The 16598-nt window shown below is 38.8% G+C and overlaps 1 protein-coding gene across 7 annotated transcripts in view; it reads right to left on the bottom strand.

Moving 5' to 3' along the window:
- Nucleotides 1–16598, bottom strand: part of OXR1 (oxidation resistance 1) — a 608937-nt gene that overhangs the window by 55334 nt on the left and 537005 nt on the right. The window contains exon 1 of one of the 7 annotated variants that reach the window (XM_019528066.1): nt 9436–9524. The exons of 5 other annotated variants lie outside the window; for them this stretch is intronic. In XM_019528066.1, the coding sequence (XP_019383611.1) occupies nt 9436–9501 (66 nt within the window). In that variant the 5' untranslated portion in view covers nt 9502–9524. Of the gene's footprint in view, nt 1–9435; nt 9525–16598 lie in introns of those variants that run through there. One more of the 7 variants, XM_019528065.1, reaches the window with a different exon arrangement.

Here is a 16598-nt window from a genome sequence, read left to right as displayed (position 1 = left end):
GCAGCAGCAATGCGGACTGGTGGCAACTGCCCCCACCAAGGCACCGATTTTGAGTGTTCACGGCCACAGGGTGCCCCTTGGCTGCAGGGCCGCCTGCGGCCACAGGTTCTGCGGGATAGGGCAGCCCGGCCCTGCTTAAGCTATCCAACATGGAAAATTTCTAGACGTTTTCAATTTTAAAAAAGTTGTGAAAATGTTATAATCATTTGAGCCTTCTACATATTCACCTTTGCAAACTAAAGATTTAATATGTTGTAGAAGTAATAATTCAAAACAGCAGATATACTGATTTTTTAGTACAGGGGCACTTAAAGTGGCAAATATAGGTATTTGCACAGGGTAACATAAACCATATAAAAGGACACTGAAAAGAAATGGATTATGACACCTAGAATATATCACAAATGCCTTAAATTATCGAAAGCTAAGTACATGGGATTCAGCACCTAATCTTAAGTGCTAGATATCAAGTCTGCTGGAGTGTGGCAATTACCGTGTTCCAGCAGTCTCCAGCATCTCATGTATCAGTGCCTCCATGCTTAAAAATGGAGGTGGGGGTGCTTTATCTAAAGCTTGTAATACACAAGATGCTCCAGGCAGCTTAATTAGAGTGGCTCTCAGAGCTGCTCTAATTAAAGTGCCCTCAGCCCCCGGCCCATGAAGACCATAAACACACTTGAAGACCAGTAAATTCCTGTCACCAAACTTGAGGCTCTACCAGAACAGCTATGACAAAGCACCTATGAATTAAGTGCACCTAAAAAGTTAGGAGGAATTGCTAGATTTTTGCAAAGCAAACACAGAGCTGAAACAATTTTTCTTATTTCTAGGCATTTGAGAGCTAGTATGTTTTTGTTTTAAAGTCCATGCACAAAATAGTTGATTTTTTTCTTTCAATATCAGCAAATTGTGTACAAATTCATTAATCAAAATGTGAAAGTTTGTTAACTTGGTACATGGTAATGGTGACAGTAAGATAAAAAGCAAATCTGAGGTGATGGGAATGCTGAAAAATTAGGACATAAACAGAGTTTTGCTTTGGCCACAGTGCAGTCGTACACTCTTAGTTTTCATCAATGTCAAATTATTGGACAGTATGAAAATTACCCTTAGTTTTAAGAGAGCCATTTACAAAAGATTTAGATCCATTTCTAGCTCTGTAATACTAGGTTATAATACTAGAGCTTAACTGAAAAAATTCCCAGTTGCATGAAAAAAATTCTCTCATGCATTTCATAAAAAAATAATTCCTCAGTAACTGCAAATGTGTTTTAAGACTCTTGTATAGGATATAACACAACATAATTTTCATGTAACAAATGCTATCATGAAATATTTACATGACAGAAATTATGAACAATGCCCTTGTAAGATTATTTTTATTCCCTCCTCCAGAAGATTTATGGGCCCAAAATTCACTCTCATTCTTAGGAAATATCCCATTTCAAGGGGAGCTTTACTGGATAAAGAAGTCTCCACTTCCAAATTATTATTTTGGAAGAAATTAACAGAGACCATCTGAGACAACATGCTCTCATTTGATCTGTCTCTCAAAGACACAGAAAGGGACATGCACAGGACTGTTTTTCTCTCCCCCTCCTTCCACAGATAAATTCATCTTTAGCCACGTACTTTAGCACGTGTGGAATCTGTTACAGTCAAAGTGGACTATTTTGTGGTTAAGGGGTCACAGCATGTGCTGAAATACCTTCCTGAATTGTGGGCAAAAACCCCCTCAAACCTCCCAATCCTCTGTTGTATTCTCCTAATCCTCTGTTGTATCTACGTAAGTACTGTGGTAAAAGTGAATTAAGACACATTTTTATTTTGTATGCTTGACCTATATGATCAGACATGAATATTATTTGTTATATTGGCATAATGCCCAGGAAAACTCGTCCCTGACCAGGACACCCCACCACGCGAAGCATCACACAAAATATGACAAAAAGTACACCGATAAGTAGTTAGCCATGTTAGTCTGAAGCCAGGCAGAAGTCAGGTATGGGGCAAGAAAGAACATTCCCAGCTTCAGAAAGCCTACAATCCAAGTAAAGCCAAGACGACAACAGATGCATACAGACAGACAGAGAAGCACAAGGATACAGTGAGACAACATAGCATGGCATACAGCAGTCACAGCATTATATAATCTCAAAAAGTCTGTGCCATCAAAACAGGAAACATGAAAGTTAAACTGAATACACTAACATGCAAACTAAGCTGCAGAGGACTAGATTCCTTCCTACATGACTGCAGGCACATACAGCCAGGTAAGTGTATCCAAGTTTTGTAACAGATTCTGGCCTATCACCAGAGTCTCCTCTCTGGTTAATGTTATCTCAGAATTTGCTGAATTAACCAATTACTAAATAACCACTGCCTAGGGAACACTTCTCTGGAAAGCCAACAGCTATACTCATCCTCAAATACTTTCATTCATGGACTGATACAACACAGATTTTTTCTTTACATTCTTACTACAGCATCCCAACCTCACAGTTCATTTCCACTCACCATGCTAAGGTTTCATCATATCTATCAGCAATCAGAGTAACTTAAAGCATATCTTAGAAGGAACTTACTTATGAGATTTTGATTCTGTCCAAGTGATTACCAAGGATTCCTGGCAGCTTTCTACTAGAATACGTACATGCAGCAGAGATTTCTTCTGGCCTTCAAGTGCAACAATTAGATTTACTACACAATTTGTTGTAAATATTCTGGTAACACACCCAAAGTTTAATAGTTCAACTGATAGCTTTGCTAAAAACATATGCAGCAGCAGTATTTTAAAAAATGGATATTATCTATCCACCCTCTGTTTTTTTTCTGCAAATAAGACTCCAATGCTTGACTTCATGCAGATGTCTTAGTACTGTTTCAGAGCCACTTTTTGGATCTATAGTCAGACTGCAGAATATACATACAGAAAAGTTATAGAGCTGCTACTCCTGTTTGCAGGCACAATTTAAGGGTTTTACTCTAAGAGGTGCTGCCCATTATTCCCCAATCCAGCAGAACATTTAATTACTTTAATTTAAGCATTTGTGTAAGCTTAGAGCTAATAGGACTTTTAATGTCTTCATATACTGCAGAAGAGGGATTAAAACCTTACATGGCTTCAGATTTGTTCAACAAAATTGATTAGTGTGCGGCTATTAGAAAAAGCTACATACATTTCAAATACAATGGAACATAGGGGCAAGGAGAAATTTTTAGTGAAATCACACCTGACAGCTACATCAAAGATGTTAGTTCTTCCTGAGGGATCCCTCACAAATTGCTACTGCACAATTGCTTGAAAACAAATACAGATCCCCATTTCAGGTAAAGTGCTGGGGAACGGAAATGTTCTGTGACATTCGCCATGTATACCAGAAACAGGATTCATTTCATTGCTAATGCTGGACATTTAACCACTATCTTCTGAAAGACCTGGGAAGAAATAAATCAGCTAACAAGGGGGAAAATACCAAAATGAAAGGAGCAATAGGTAAAAAAAGAGAATATCATCAGTCTGCTTTATGACTTCTTTACACAGCAATGAAGATCTTCTATGCTATAACTTATTCAATTCACATGATTCTCAAATTTATTTTCAGAAAGTCATACTAACAATTATTTGCTTCAGTAGCCAATTGTAAATAAATTTCATTTTAGGAAAACTCACAAGTAGAAAAAAAAAAAAAAAAATCTTGAGAAACAACTGGTAATATCAGTGCTGCTATAAAGCCTTTCATATATTTTTACAAGAGGCAGGCAAGGTTCTCTGAGTAGACATGGTATCTTTTATTAGACCAACTGAGTAGTTGAAAAAAGTTCTTAGCAAGCTTTCCTGTGCAATCACCCTTCTTCAGTTATAGGAAGTCTCTGCTGTTTTGAGACTCGAAGGAATGAGAGAAGCTAAAAGTGTGACAAGATGTCAGTGAAAATGTAAATAGGTAGAAAGCAGGAAAACAAAGTAAAGCAGAGAAGAGGGGGGGGGACCCAAAAGTGAGTAAGGGAGCCTCTACAGTAGTTGTAATAAGAGAATAAGTATTATCAATTCAGTTTTAAAGAACTGGAAATAGAGAACAGGTTTTTCTAGATTAGAGTGAAGCTGAAGTTATTTAAGACATGATGTTTTTCAAACTGTTGAGCTTCATGGGTTGCTTTGTACTTTTGAAAAAAAGTAATGGTGCATATTTTGGGGGCTAACTTTGAAATTTTTTTGAAAATTTGGGGTTAAGGTCACTTACTCAAGATCACACAGTGACTGTTTAAAGTACATATTCTAAATCTCTTAACAACAACTGTTCTAACTGGCAATATAATGCAATAAAACTACTGCATTTCTTTAACCACACAGGCTAGGACAGACATTCAAAACACCCGAGCGTGAACCGATTCAATCTTTGCAGGTTAGTCTAACTTGACTAGGTTGAACTGGTTTGTAACTGGTTTGTAACTGGACAGACATTTTCTCTGGACTGAGGAAATTCAGGCACGTGCCTGCAGTGGCTCAGGCTAGAAGCTGGGAAGCACTAGAGCAGCCCCCCCTCTGCTTGCATTATGCTGGGGGGGGGGAAAGAGGTGGGGGGCATGGTCAGGCCTCGGCAGGACCTCTGATTAGGGAGTCTGCCTGCACCATCCCAGGCTTTTCCCCCACTGCTGCTTAAGGGGTGGGAGTGTTGCCAGACCCCAGCCCCTTGCTAGCTGAGGCAAGGGGTGGTGTGGGAGGGTGTAGTGCAAGTAGTGTAGTTTATGATACAGAGCGTTTCAATCTCCCTCCTTGCTTCTTTATACTGTCTGCAGCAAACTGACAGGCAAGCAAGCCAACAGGGAGCTGATAATAGTGTTTATCACCCCATCAGCAAAACAACAGCCTCTCTCCATTAGTTCAAACTCTTCTTAAACAGCTTACCAGCTGTCCTGTTGATTAGCTCCAAAAAGCCCTAAGCAGTCACTGTTCTGTCTGCCTATCCCAGTGAAATTGGAGGCACACACACAGACACCGCTTGGCATTAACTAGCATACCACATGGGCTGTGTTCTGTGTTCTGGGAGATAGGAGGGAGAGAGAGGAGATTCCTGCTTTAGCAGCTAGTGAGGGAGGAGGTAGGGCAAGGGGAAGCGGGGCAGACCTTGCTGTATCTCCAGTCTCTGCTGGAGCTCCACCTAGGGAGAATAGGGGCAGGGCCAGCTCTGCTGTGGAGCTGAGATATCTGCCCAGCCCAGAGAGCATGCCAATATGACAGGGGAGTCTGGTTTATTTTAAACCAGCAAGGGGGCTGGGACAGACATTGCATAAAATGGTTTGAGCCAAATTAGTTAAGTCTGATACTACATTCAACCAGGTTTATCTCAAACCAGTTTCAGCCATTTTCAAACTGGTTTATGTGCACTGCACATCTGTTCTGTTACATGTGTAAACCAGTTTCTGATCACTTAAACTGGTTTATGTGTAATGTCTGTCCCTACCCATAGGCTACTGTTTTGGGCAAACAAAAACCTGCACAAAGTTTGGGAAGTTCTGCTGTTTTTCTTGCTTTTCAAAGCACCGACTATATCACAACTTTCAATTATCAACTGTTAAAATATTTTGAAAGTATTTATGAATGAGACATATGACATATTACCAATCATGAATGTCCTACTATCACCACCTTAGGAACTATACCTATTGTTTTATTTAAAAATGCATATGCTGCAACAGGGAGATGCTAGAAGGAAATAAACCCCACATATTGATGATGTGGCTGTCACATACATTGCCTCTGAGAAACTATCACTGTAAGCAAAACTGTTGTGTCCCCGGGGGATAAGGGATAGACTTTAAATAGCACCCAGTGAAGGAATGTAATTCTGGTGAATTTCAAATCCTGGCTGAAGCTGACTGCACACTTTTTAACAATGTACAAATCACTAATTTAGCACCGGTACTCTCTTTTCAAAGCACAACACAAAACAGGTGCCCCATCGCTTAATCGGACTTTAAAAGCATCTTCTATCACATCGCAGGATTCTTTAATACAGAGGATGTTTTTAAAGTATCATTTAGCATGAAAACTGCTAATTTATAATTTTCTAGAATACAGGCCTTATGAAACCACAACTCTACTAGGGTATTTGTGAAGCAGTTTATAGAGGCAACTGAAAAGGAACTACATATCTATCCCCAGGGATGAAAATGAAGTAAGCTGTGGTGTATCTATACCTGATGATAAACTTCTTGCATTCAAAAGCTTGTCTAACTCTATCCCAACTACATAGTTGGTGCAATAAAAGATACCATCTTAAAAATTCCTCGTCTCTTGCTTAATTTCTGAACCATCATGGCTACAACGTCCCTCTTACACTATTGTCTATAACAGGGGTTTTCAACCTATTTTGGTTGGCGTACCCCCGGCGGCCAATTGACAAGGGGGTGGGGTCCAGAACCAGAAGTGCCAGCAGCAAAACCGGTATGCGTCCCCCTGGTTGACAACCCCTTGTCTTTAATAATAAAATCCAAAATATGTCTCCGTACCTTGCCCTGAATTAGTTTGTTAGTCTCCCATAACCCAGCATATTAAAAAATACAGAAGGACATTAGTTATCAACATTATTAATATTAGTTTACATAGCTGCTGGGATTCTTTTCTTGTCAGCTGGCCTACAATAATTCATACATCTCAGAAACGTGTCAAGTCCACCAAGCTAACTTGTTGTTGAATTCTTGCAAAGAAAACAAAGCAAATACAACCACACTGACTTTTTCCCCGGCTGTTTTCCCTCAGTTGCCTACTGTAATCTGTAAAACATTCCAGCTGCTTTAAGCATTCCAACTAGAGCCCACACTCCACTGTTTGTTCTGCTATGTTCACTGATGACTTCAGAGTAAAGTGCTTTGAGGAAGACAGAGGCAGACAAGGTTCTTTGGATAAATGTGATACCTTTTATTAGACCAACTAAATAGTTGGAAAAATGGTTCTTTGCAAGCTTTTGGGCACAAACACCCTTCTTCAGGCAGATTCTCCCTATGCCTGAAGTGGTAGAGGTTGACACTTGGTTTTCTGAGATATGAGAATTAGGCTTTTGTATAACAAGTTTTTGACCACTTGATGCTGAAGCACTCCTGAATCAGGAATGATGTTAATCAGTTTATCTCTAGTTTAAAACCACAGCAACCAACTCTTTAAATGGTAACTTTCCAGATAGAAGACAAGCACCTTATAGATGAAATAAGTTTATATATAAAGTGGAATGAATTATCTGAATAAAAAAGTTTTACACAATTTACCTGAGCGAGAGAAAGGGGGGGGGGGGCGGGGGGAGAAGGTCACTCCTAGAAACAAACAAACAAACAAAAAGCCCATAGGGACAAAAGGGGTCACACAAAAGCTGATCCAGGAAATGGGATCAGATAACATGTCAGAAGGCAGGGCAGATCTCATCTTTATAGATATAGATATAGATATATATATAGAGAGAGAGAGCACACAAGCTTTCCAGAACCTCAGATCACTCTATCAGATGCTGTAAGATAACATTTCAAGTAACTAATCTTAGGTATTTTTTAGTTGCATTGTCAGCTGTACTCTGCAGCCCTAGCTACAAGACAGTACCGCTCTATTTTGGTTCTCAATGCCAGCAATCACTCAAGCATAATATTTAAGTTAGTTCAAAGGTGGGCTTTTCTCCAAGCTCTACAGAAACATTAGCAAAACAGTCTTCAAAAGAAATCTTTCAGTTTAGGTACTGCCACTTGTGTTTCCTACTTTTTACATGGATAAAATAAAGAGCAGGAGGCTTAGTTATCTTATTTCTAGATTAGAAAAAAATTATCAGCTTTCTGTCCCTCCTCTAAAGAAGAAAACATGGTCCCACGGCATAGGATCTCTTCTGTTCAGGTATATAATCTTCAGAAATATTTTAATCATTTTGTAGCAGTTGCCTACTGACCTTCCTAATTTCTTATCCACATATTCCAGAAGTGAGAGAAAGTGGCTCTTGCTATATCTCACAACAAAGGAACTTCTCATGTAATCTTCTTTAGCTTGGCCTCCATGATAAATAAGAATTGGGGTGGGCAACCCAAAGAATACAGAGCAATCATTCCCTTTAGTGGCAGAACTGGGTATTAATAGAATGACAGTAACTGTCCTCACATGGTACAGTTACAACATGGTGATTTTTATCCATGTTAAGCTGTAAAATTCAACAGCTATGACCATTTTGAATTCTGGGCTCAGAAAATTAAGATATACAGCATGTCATGTAGAAACTGGCTTTTTTTCTTTTAAAAAGAGAAATACAAAAAGTATTTTGCTATATTTTGCCTTTCTTCTGAACTTGCAATGATGCTTACTATTTTTTGGATTTTGGACTGTTCTTTTCCCTCAACAGCAAAATGGATATTACCATCTCAAGCATGTTTACAAAATGACTAACTTTTCAAAACGTATTTACAGATCAAGACCTTATCACAATGTAATTTCACATTCATATTTACATGTAAAACGTGACTAAAATTAACAGCATGTCAAACAGCAATAAAAAACAACCCCCCAAAATATCAGACAAAACCAAAACAGAACAAGTCTTCCTCCACACCTACACCACACATCAAAACCCACAATGCTGCAATCCTTATAAAGCACAACATATGGTACTAGTAGCAGGTCTCTCTCCATCAGGGAGCTTGTCACAACCATAGCTGGAGTCTGAATGAAAGCTGTGTCTCTATATAAACAGTTCTAGAGCACCATGAGTACAGCATTGAACAGTCTCCTTAAGCTGCTCCCATTTTTTGAAGGGTTACGGATTATTCCTTCCTCCCTTCCTGCAAAATGTCCCACTGTTTTTTAAATATTTGTCAGCACAGGTGATTTTTCTACACCTAATTTTCCTAAACGTATCAATGAGAACGCATGGAAAATACATTTTTCCTTTTGCTTACTACATTTGTCACCACTGTGCTGCAGAAACATTTCAGAATGCTGCATAGTACTGACACAATTCCTAAAGCTATTTCTGCATATTTTACTGAAGCTTCACCATAAGTATAAAAATCAAGTAGAAAATTCAGGTATTTATAAACAACTAATTAAAACAAATTGCTTAACAGAATAATGGTCCCACAAATCTACTTGTAAAATTTGTTAAAATTAAAAATTTAAAGCATAAACCCTCATACATTACTTAAGTGATACGTATTGTAGGAAAGCCTAAAAGAGATGCACTGTTTTTTCTACACAATGCTAAACCAAATAATTAAAAGCTTCATGTGTTACTTGTAGCCGTTAGTGGGCATCAATATATGCACATACTATGACAAAAAGGTACACCTTAGCATCCTGTAAGCAAATTCTAAATTAAATTAAAAACTTCATGAAACTGTGGGTTCAACTGTGCACCATATCACAAGAATGCCAGCAATAGCACAAAATGAAAATACTACACTGAAAATTACCAGAGTGTATTTATGATTAACTGGTTGGTGTTTTCTTCCCTTCTTGATATACCAGAAAAGAGACATTTCCTTTCTAAAAGAATAAAAGCACATAAGGCTGTTTCAAAGCATTCTCTCTACCTGCTATCAATTCCAGGCGTAGACAGAGCCCCACTATAGTGACAGTACAGTTTGCTACATACACACACTTGACAGACACGGCAAGGAACTAATCAGTGAATGCTATCTACCACCGAAGCGTATTGTGAGTGGTGACCATACAAGGAAAGAAAGGCTTCCTATGTTCAAGAGTGGTTGCAGTGCACTAGATTGCTGAAAAGGCCAAATCATTTAAAGAGACAGAATAATTTTAGCTGAACAACTCGCAAGAACATTAAAATGTAGGGGATCAAAGCTGCTAACAACATTTAAAAAGTTGTTAAACTATAAACTAAATATATTCCTGTCCCTAACAGGTAGCATCTTCCCTAGCTTCATTTAAAAATAATTTTGTTGCAACTGTAGTTTCTGTATAATTGTTTTTAAAAGGTTTTAAAAACTACTTGTTTTAAAAGCTAGTTATTTGAATACATGAATGAGGAACCACACAGAGAATGTTACATTTAACAAAGTAACCTCACCAAATATATCTCAGAGTCATAACAAGAGCCAGCCAATCCCAGGGAAGGGCAGCTTAGAATATTTGAGGGAAATTTTAGGAGCTCAATTCTACCCATAATGAAATCCCAGGGATTTTACTTCACTTTAATGGGGGCCAGATTTAAGCCCAATTTTTTATAATCAGAATATATAACAAGCAGGTTCCTAATAGCCTGTATAACCCAAAAGGTTCTCCAGATTATCAGGAAACACTTCCAGTAGCATTTTTACACATTCTCACAAAAGGAACTGGTGCTGCCTCCATGGCATTAGAATTGTAGATTACTGCATTTTCTTGCATACAACATGCCCCAAATATAATATGCACCTTGTTTTGAAAAGCAGAATGAAGAAAAAGATTTTTTCTAGAGTTATGGATGCATAGAGCAAGGACACAGCCTAATCTTCAGATGACTAACTTCCATTTCCTGCATAACTCAAGTTGAACCCACAACTGCTGCTTAGAAGACTGGCCTCCATGGGTGTGTCTATGAGTCTAAAAAGAGCTAAAGAGTCTATGCAATAGAGAGTTCATGAGTAGGAAAATCAGCTTTCCCACTTAATATGTACACTGCAATTTTGGGCAGCTGATTTTTGAGGAAAAAGTGAGAAAATATTGTAAAATACAATTTATCCTGAAGCAAATGCACCATTAAAACAACCATAAAGCAGCATATAAGTGCATTCTATAGAAGTTATAAAATTCCAAACCAATGACTACAAAATGCAAGTTATAAAGCACTACTAAAGAGATGCAGCTTCTAGAGTATATTTTAGAAGTTTTCTCAAACTAATTTTTTTTGTATATAATGAAATTAAAGTTCTACTCCATTCACACAAGCATTTTATATTACTTGTGTTTTCTTTGTTAATTGAGAGTCTACAATTTCACATACATGTGCTTTACTGTTCAGATACCATTTATAGCTCAAATATTTAAAGTTATACAAAACAGTGTTTAACATTTAGCTCCTTAGCTTCATCCTATCCTTGTAAAGGGAATGCTAGGTAGTATTATAATAAGATTAAGTCACTGACCTAGTCTACTGTTATGCACTGCCCTAGAATCCAGATACTCTCACAAGGAATATCAACATTAAAAAAAAGACAACATGCCCTGAATCTAAGAAGTGGGACTCTTGATCTTCAGATCCAAGCCAGCCAAAACACTTAAGTAATTCAAACATTAAGACAGCCTGAACCATTGCTTTTCAATGCAGTATTTCTCAGAAGCAGGAACTAAAGAAATCAGTTTGTCCCAATTTATGAGACCTGCCGAATATGCCAACCACTTCTGCTTATTATTGGCTTATAAAGCAAAGTGGATACCACTTTGAGAAAGGCAAATGAGTACACACAATATAGCAACTCATTATGGAGTTACTCAAATACTGTAAGATTCAGAAACATCACTAGCCAGTAATGATTAGATTTAATCAGGTACTAAAATAAGGAAGTTATCAGGATAATCTTATTTAATAAGTCCTTTTATGGAATATATCATTTGAACTGTTTGAGATATGTATTTTGGAAGCTAAGTGATCCACAAAGTGAAGGAAAATTATTTCTATCCTAAAGAGTTTCAAGTAGTTCCTCGGTACCTTTCCAATCCCAAAACATTTATGGAGAGATGCTAATCTCTCAATTCAAACTGGAACACATTCTTCTTTCACTTTAAACCCCAGTATGGCATCCTCTCATTTACAAAAATGAAGTAATTTCTCCCAAAATGTCCCAGACTAAAAAAGGTCTTCAGCCTCAAGATATTTTCAGCAGGGATGAGAGAGAGAGACAAAGACAGCCTGCTCAAAGGTAGATATGGTCAAGTCTTCTGTCAAAATCAAGCTGCAGTTCCATGCTTATTTCAATCCTCAACAAGAATATACTTTCCATTACCTTTTAACAGGTACTGACAAGTTTGGTTCCTGAAAACAGCTTCTACTTATGGCTCTGGCACATATTTGTAGGCAGGCAGACTACATGTTAAGCAATAAGATCATGGGACAGAGCCATATTAAGTTAGATTGTGGACAAGCCTAACTTTCAACTATTTTAAAAGGGGGAGGGGAAAAAGGGAGGGGTAGCTGCACTGTGGAAGGGTATCATCTTTCAGCTAGCTCTCATTCATGTTCTTGTATATTTATGGGTGCACTTATTCTGTGTTATTTTAAGGTAGTAAAAGCAGCAGAGAAAAGAGGAACATGCTCACACAATTTCTTTATGTTAGGTCTAAGTTTATAACTTTGACTCTACTATACCTCTGCAGGTTCCCAACTCCTTATGAGTTTCTCTAAGCTTGTGAGCTAGAATCAAACCTCCTTAGAACTCAGCAGAAGATGAACCAGAACAAAATGTTCTAGAAGAAACAGCTTTGTTGATTTGGTTGATGGCACTATTCTACTTCAGTAACAGATGGGGGGCATATCTATGCATGCAATTAATGTACATGAATAAAAGCTCTGGAATTTATTGCTTGTGGGCACACCATTTGAACACGCACCCAGGAGCAATAAACTCGACAGCAATAAGCTCCAGAGTTTATTCATGCACAGCATGATGAGCTGGGTTGGAGTAGGCCCAGCTGCCAGGGGACCCGGGGGGTTAGCCCGCAAGCCCGGACTGCTCTTCCCAGCTCAATGTGCTGTGGAGGGCTGGCTGGGGCACAAAGGTACTTCAGGGAGTGATCCTAAATGCACAAGCTAAGGCTATTCTGTCTCAGAGGAAAGGCAACAAGAGGGCACAGCAGCCCCCTTGGCTCTCCAGGGAACTGGCGGTCCTCCTGCATCTAAAAAGAAAGACCTACAAAGGATGGAGGATTGGATCCACCTCCAAGGAGGAATATTCTGCACTGGTCCAGACCTGCAGGGAGCAAACCAGGAAAGCCAAGGCTGCCAAGGAACTCCAACTGGCTACAAGTATCAAGGACAATAAAAAGTCCTTTTTCAGATAGGTGGGGAGCAGGAGAAAAAGCAAGGGCAACATTGGACCCCTGCTAAGCCAAAAGGGAGAACTGATGATCGACACCCAGGAAAAAGCCAACTTGCTAAATGGGTACTTTGCATCAGTCTTTCACAAGTCCCATAGGACGCTCCTGCACATTATGGGACAGGGACGCCTAAGTGAGGGTGGTTCCTTTCCCTCCATCAATGCTGACCGTGTGAAGGAACAGCTTGCAGTCACCATCATTAGCTAACCTTGAAGATGGGAAATGAATCTTTACTACCTTAAGTCAATGGGATAAAAAAAATGCAATAGAACCATAATTCTTCTATAAATCCCTGAAAACAAAGAAACAAGGAACACATTGAGGCTGGACACCTTTAGGTCAGCTGGCCCTGATAATTTACACCCCAGAGTACTCAAGGAGCTGGCTAGCATCATAGTTCAGCCCCTGGCACGGATCTTTGAGAGCTCCTGGCGCTCTAGTGAAGTGCCTGATGATTGGAGGAATGCCAACGTGGTGCCTATCTTCAAGAAAGGCTTCATTAATCAAGTCTTCACGGTTAAAGTGCAGATTGTAAAAGAATCATACTACATACTTAAGAAATAACTCATGGCTAACCAGTGATGTCAACTGTGGGTTTCTCCTTATTTCTGCTCAACCAGGATGAAAACCTTGGAGAATAGAAGGAAGAGCCCTTCAAAAAGTGGTTTTATTTTAGCCACCCTTTCAACTGAATTTGACACATCCATGAGATGTGAAGAGTGGAACAGTTTATACCCTTAATGAAAGTTTGTACTTTATTACCAGCCACAGTTGCTACAAGATGGAATACTCTATACTCTAGTTTCTCACAAAGTATACATACAGTAAAATTTTAAAATGTTCTCCCAGCTGTTGCTGTGGGACAAGTCAATCCTGTTTGCTGGACAAATCATTTAACAGGTCATCCTAAAGAGAAGCAATTACAAGAATGGTTTAAATTCCAGCAGAGTTGATTAGATTGCTACCGTTTAATAATGTTTGCATTTCAATTGTTCCTGACTACATTCAGGGATGTATTTGGTAGCCATGTTGGTCTGAGACAAAAAGAAATGCAAAACTCCAGAACTCTTGGTTCAGAGATGATCTCTTTTATTAGACCAACTAAGAAATTGCAAAACAATTATCTTTTTCTGCCAGCTTTTGGGTGCACACACTCTTCCTCATGCTCAGGGAAAATTAAAGATGGTAAAAGGTTGCTATAGGTAGAAAATAAATTTCATTTTTGCACAGAGCAAGCTGAAGGTGGAAGTCTGTTCCTCTGAGTCCAAGAGAGTCCCTTTGTGAGTTGCTCTTTGATGTGCAGATAAGGCAGAATTCCTTCCTTGGTGGTGTCAGATGGCAGAAAGGCAGGGAGGTGTAGAAATCTTTCTTGTTGTTCAGCAATGAAGTTTAAATCCAAAATTTAAACTTAAAATTTAAATCATCAGCAGGACAATCAATGGGTGACTTACTTTTCACTCAGTGAAGTCGAACAGCTGTATTGGGATGTTATTTCTAGCCTCAGCAAGCTGAGTTAAGAAATCCACTAGATTGGTTGCCATCAAAAGGCTTTGACACAGAAAGAGAGAGAGATGCTAGAAAGATGGCACAGTCCCCCGTACCACATGCTGGTCTTAAGAGCTGGTGGGGAGACATCTCTTCCCATCCCTATTTGGTGCCTCTATGAAAGGGATGTGGCAACAGGTTCATTATACCTGGTTTCAAGGGCGTGACTCAGGAGAGAGCCTGGCCTTCACTAGACAAGTCTGCCCCCTCCAACTAATTCAGCAACTTTCAGTACAGCATAAGCTACTGCTGCATAGCTCTAGACTTTCTAGTGATCAGTTAGTCATGCTGCTGAAAAAGTGAATGAGAGACATGATGACTTTCAAACCATCTGCATCGCAGTTTAAACAAACAAACAACAAAACCTGCATGCATTTCCAACTTCAAGCTTTCTCTTGCTAAATTCCAAGGCCTGCTGCAAGCAACACACATTAGAATCTCTCAAAATTTCTCTTAGAATGTGGTAACTGAATATAGGGATTGCAGTACCTTCCTTCAAAATAACATGCACAAATAGGGTAGCAGAAATAGTCATCAGTGGTTTAGGACCAACTATTACTACCATGTATCATTTCTCTTTCTTTTTTATATCTATCATTTGTAAATATTTGTTTTTAGACTGTAATTCTCATCACTAACTTGCAGGCTTTTGGGGACAGAGGTATTTGTTTATCATTAGTATAAAAGGCAAAGAATTAGCGATGTTAGCTTACTGTGACTGTATACAGAACCTTGTGCCAATTACTGGTAGCCAAGTGCTACCAGCACTTCCTGTCTGTGCCACGGCAGAAACTGAGCTGGCATTAATGGTATTAGGGATTGTGGACATGGACAACTGCTGATGTTCAGAGAACAAGAGACCCTAAGCCTCCAATACAGAGCAGCCTTTTGAAAAACATGTTTGTTAATGCATGCATTGTAATCAGAAGTCATTTATTTTTAAAAAGGATGCGAGACAGAAAATAGGATGAGTGTTACCATGGGCAGACATAACTTTCAACCACTTCAGAAAGCGGAGTTGTTGAGTCTGAGTATCATTGTGATAAGGTAATGGCTACCTTGCATTCTCCTATAATGTTATAACTTAACTAAATAGCAGTAACTATAACCCTGAATGAAACAGGATTACAGTTTAAACAATTTTGCTCCACTTATACTTCTATAGGAGCATAAACAAATATACTGTAACAGCTTATATTAGTAATATTCCATATAAGTATGTCCACACCCTGAATCTGCATATTTCACATAAGCATTTTATGCTAAAAAACTGACATTAAATGGACAGTAAATTGGAAAAAAAAAAATCTTATTTTAGGGAGAGGGGGAGGTGCCAAGTTGTCAGTTAATAAAATGAAAAATTAAGCTCAGAAAATTGTGCGATTCATATGCCACCCTATCCCATGTAAGTTATGTACCATTTGCAACCATAAGCCTGTTGTTTTAAGATTTCATGTTCTTTCTACTGGCTCAGTGTTGTCCAGGTTGTCAAAAGGTATTGTGATTGTATCACATCCAAAGAAATATCCACACACTCACAGGTCTACACTGAGAAGTGAAGAAAGATATATATGGAAAGGACTAATATTCAGCATGTTGAAGTTGGAAGCTGCTGCTTTTGATTCCAAATAGATATTGTGTTCTTTTTAATCAGTTTTAAATTTACCACATTTACTTGCATACCACAAGCTTATTTCTGTGTCAGAACAGAAGCATGGAGATGCTGTAATGGCTGCCAAAGGCTCTGCTTCTCTCTCTTTTCTGCAGCCAGCATTCAGTAGGGACAGGGTCCAGTTTTAACTCTTTCATAACTGCGGAAATGGCAGTGGCAGTGAGAAGGTCAGACTAGCTCTTGCCTGAAGCAGCCAGTAAGCAGGCTGAGGGTAAGTCAGTCAGCTGCTCAGTGCAATTAGTTTTCAGTCGTAATTGGAAAAAATCTTTGTTTTTCTTCATTTCATCCTGCCTTCCCAAACCAAGGTGTCTCTCTTATGGG

The sequence above is a fragment of the Gavialis gangeticus genome, unplaced genomic scaffold (genome assembly GCF_001723915.1).
Source record: "Gavialis gangeticus isolate Ggan-Ray unplaced genomic scaffold, GavGan_comp1, whole genome shotgun sequence".
Taxonomy (NCBI): Eukaryota; Metazoa; Chordata; order Crocodylia; family Gavialidae; genus Gavialis; species Gavialis gangeticus.
The sequence above is the reverse complement of the archived record's forward strand: the minus strand, read 5'-3'. Positions and strand labels throughout refer to the sequence as shown.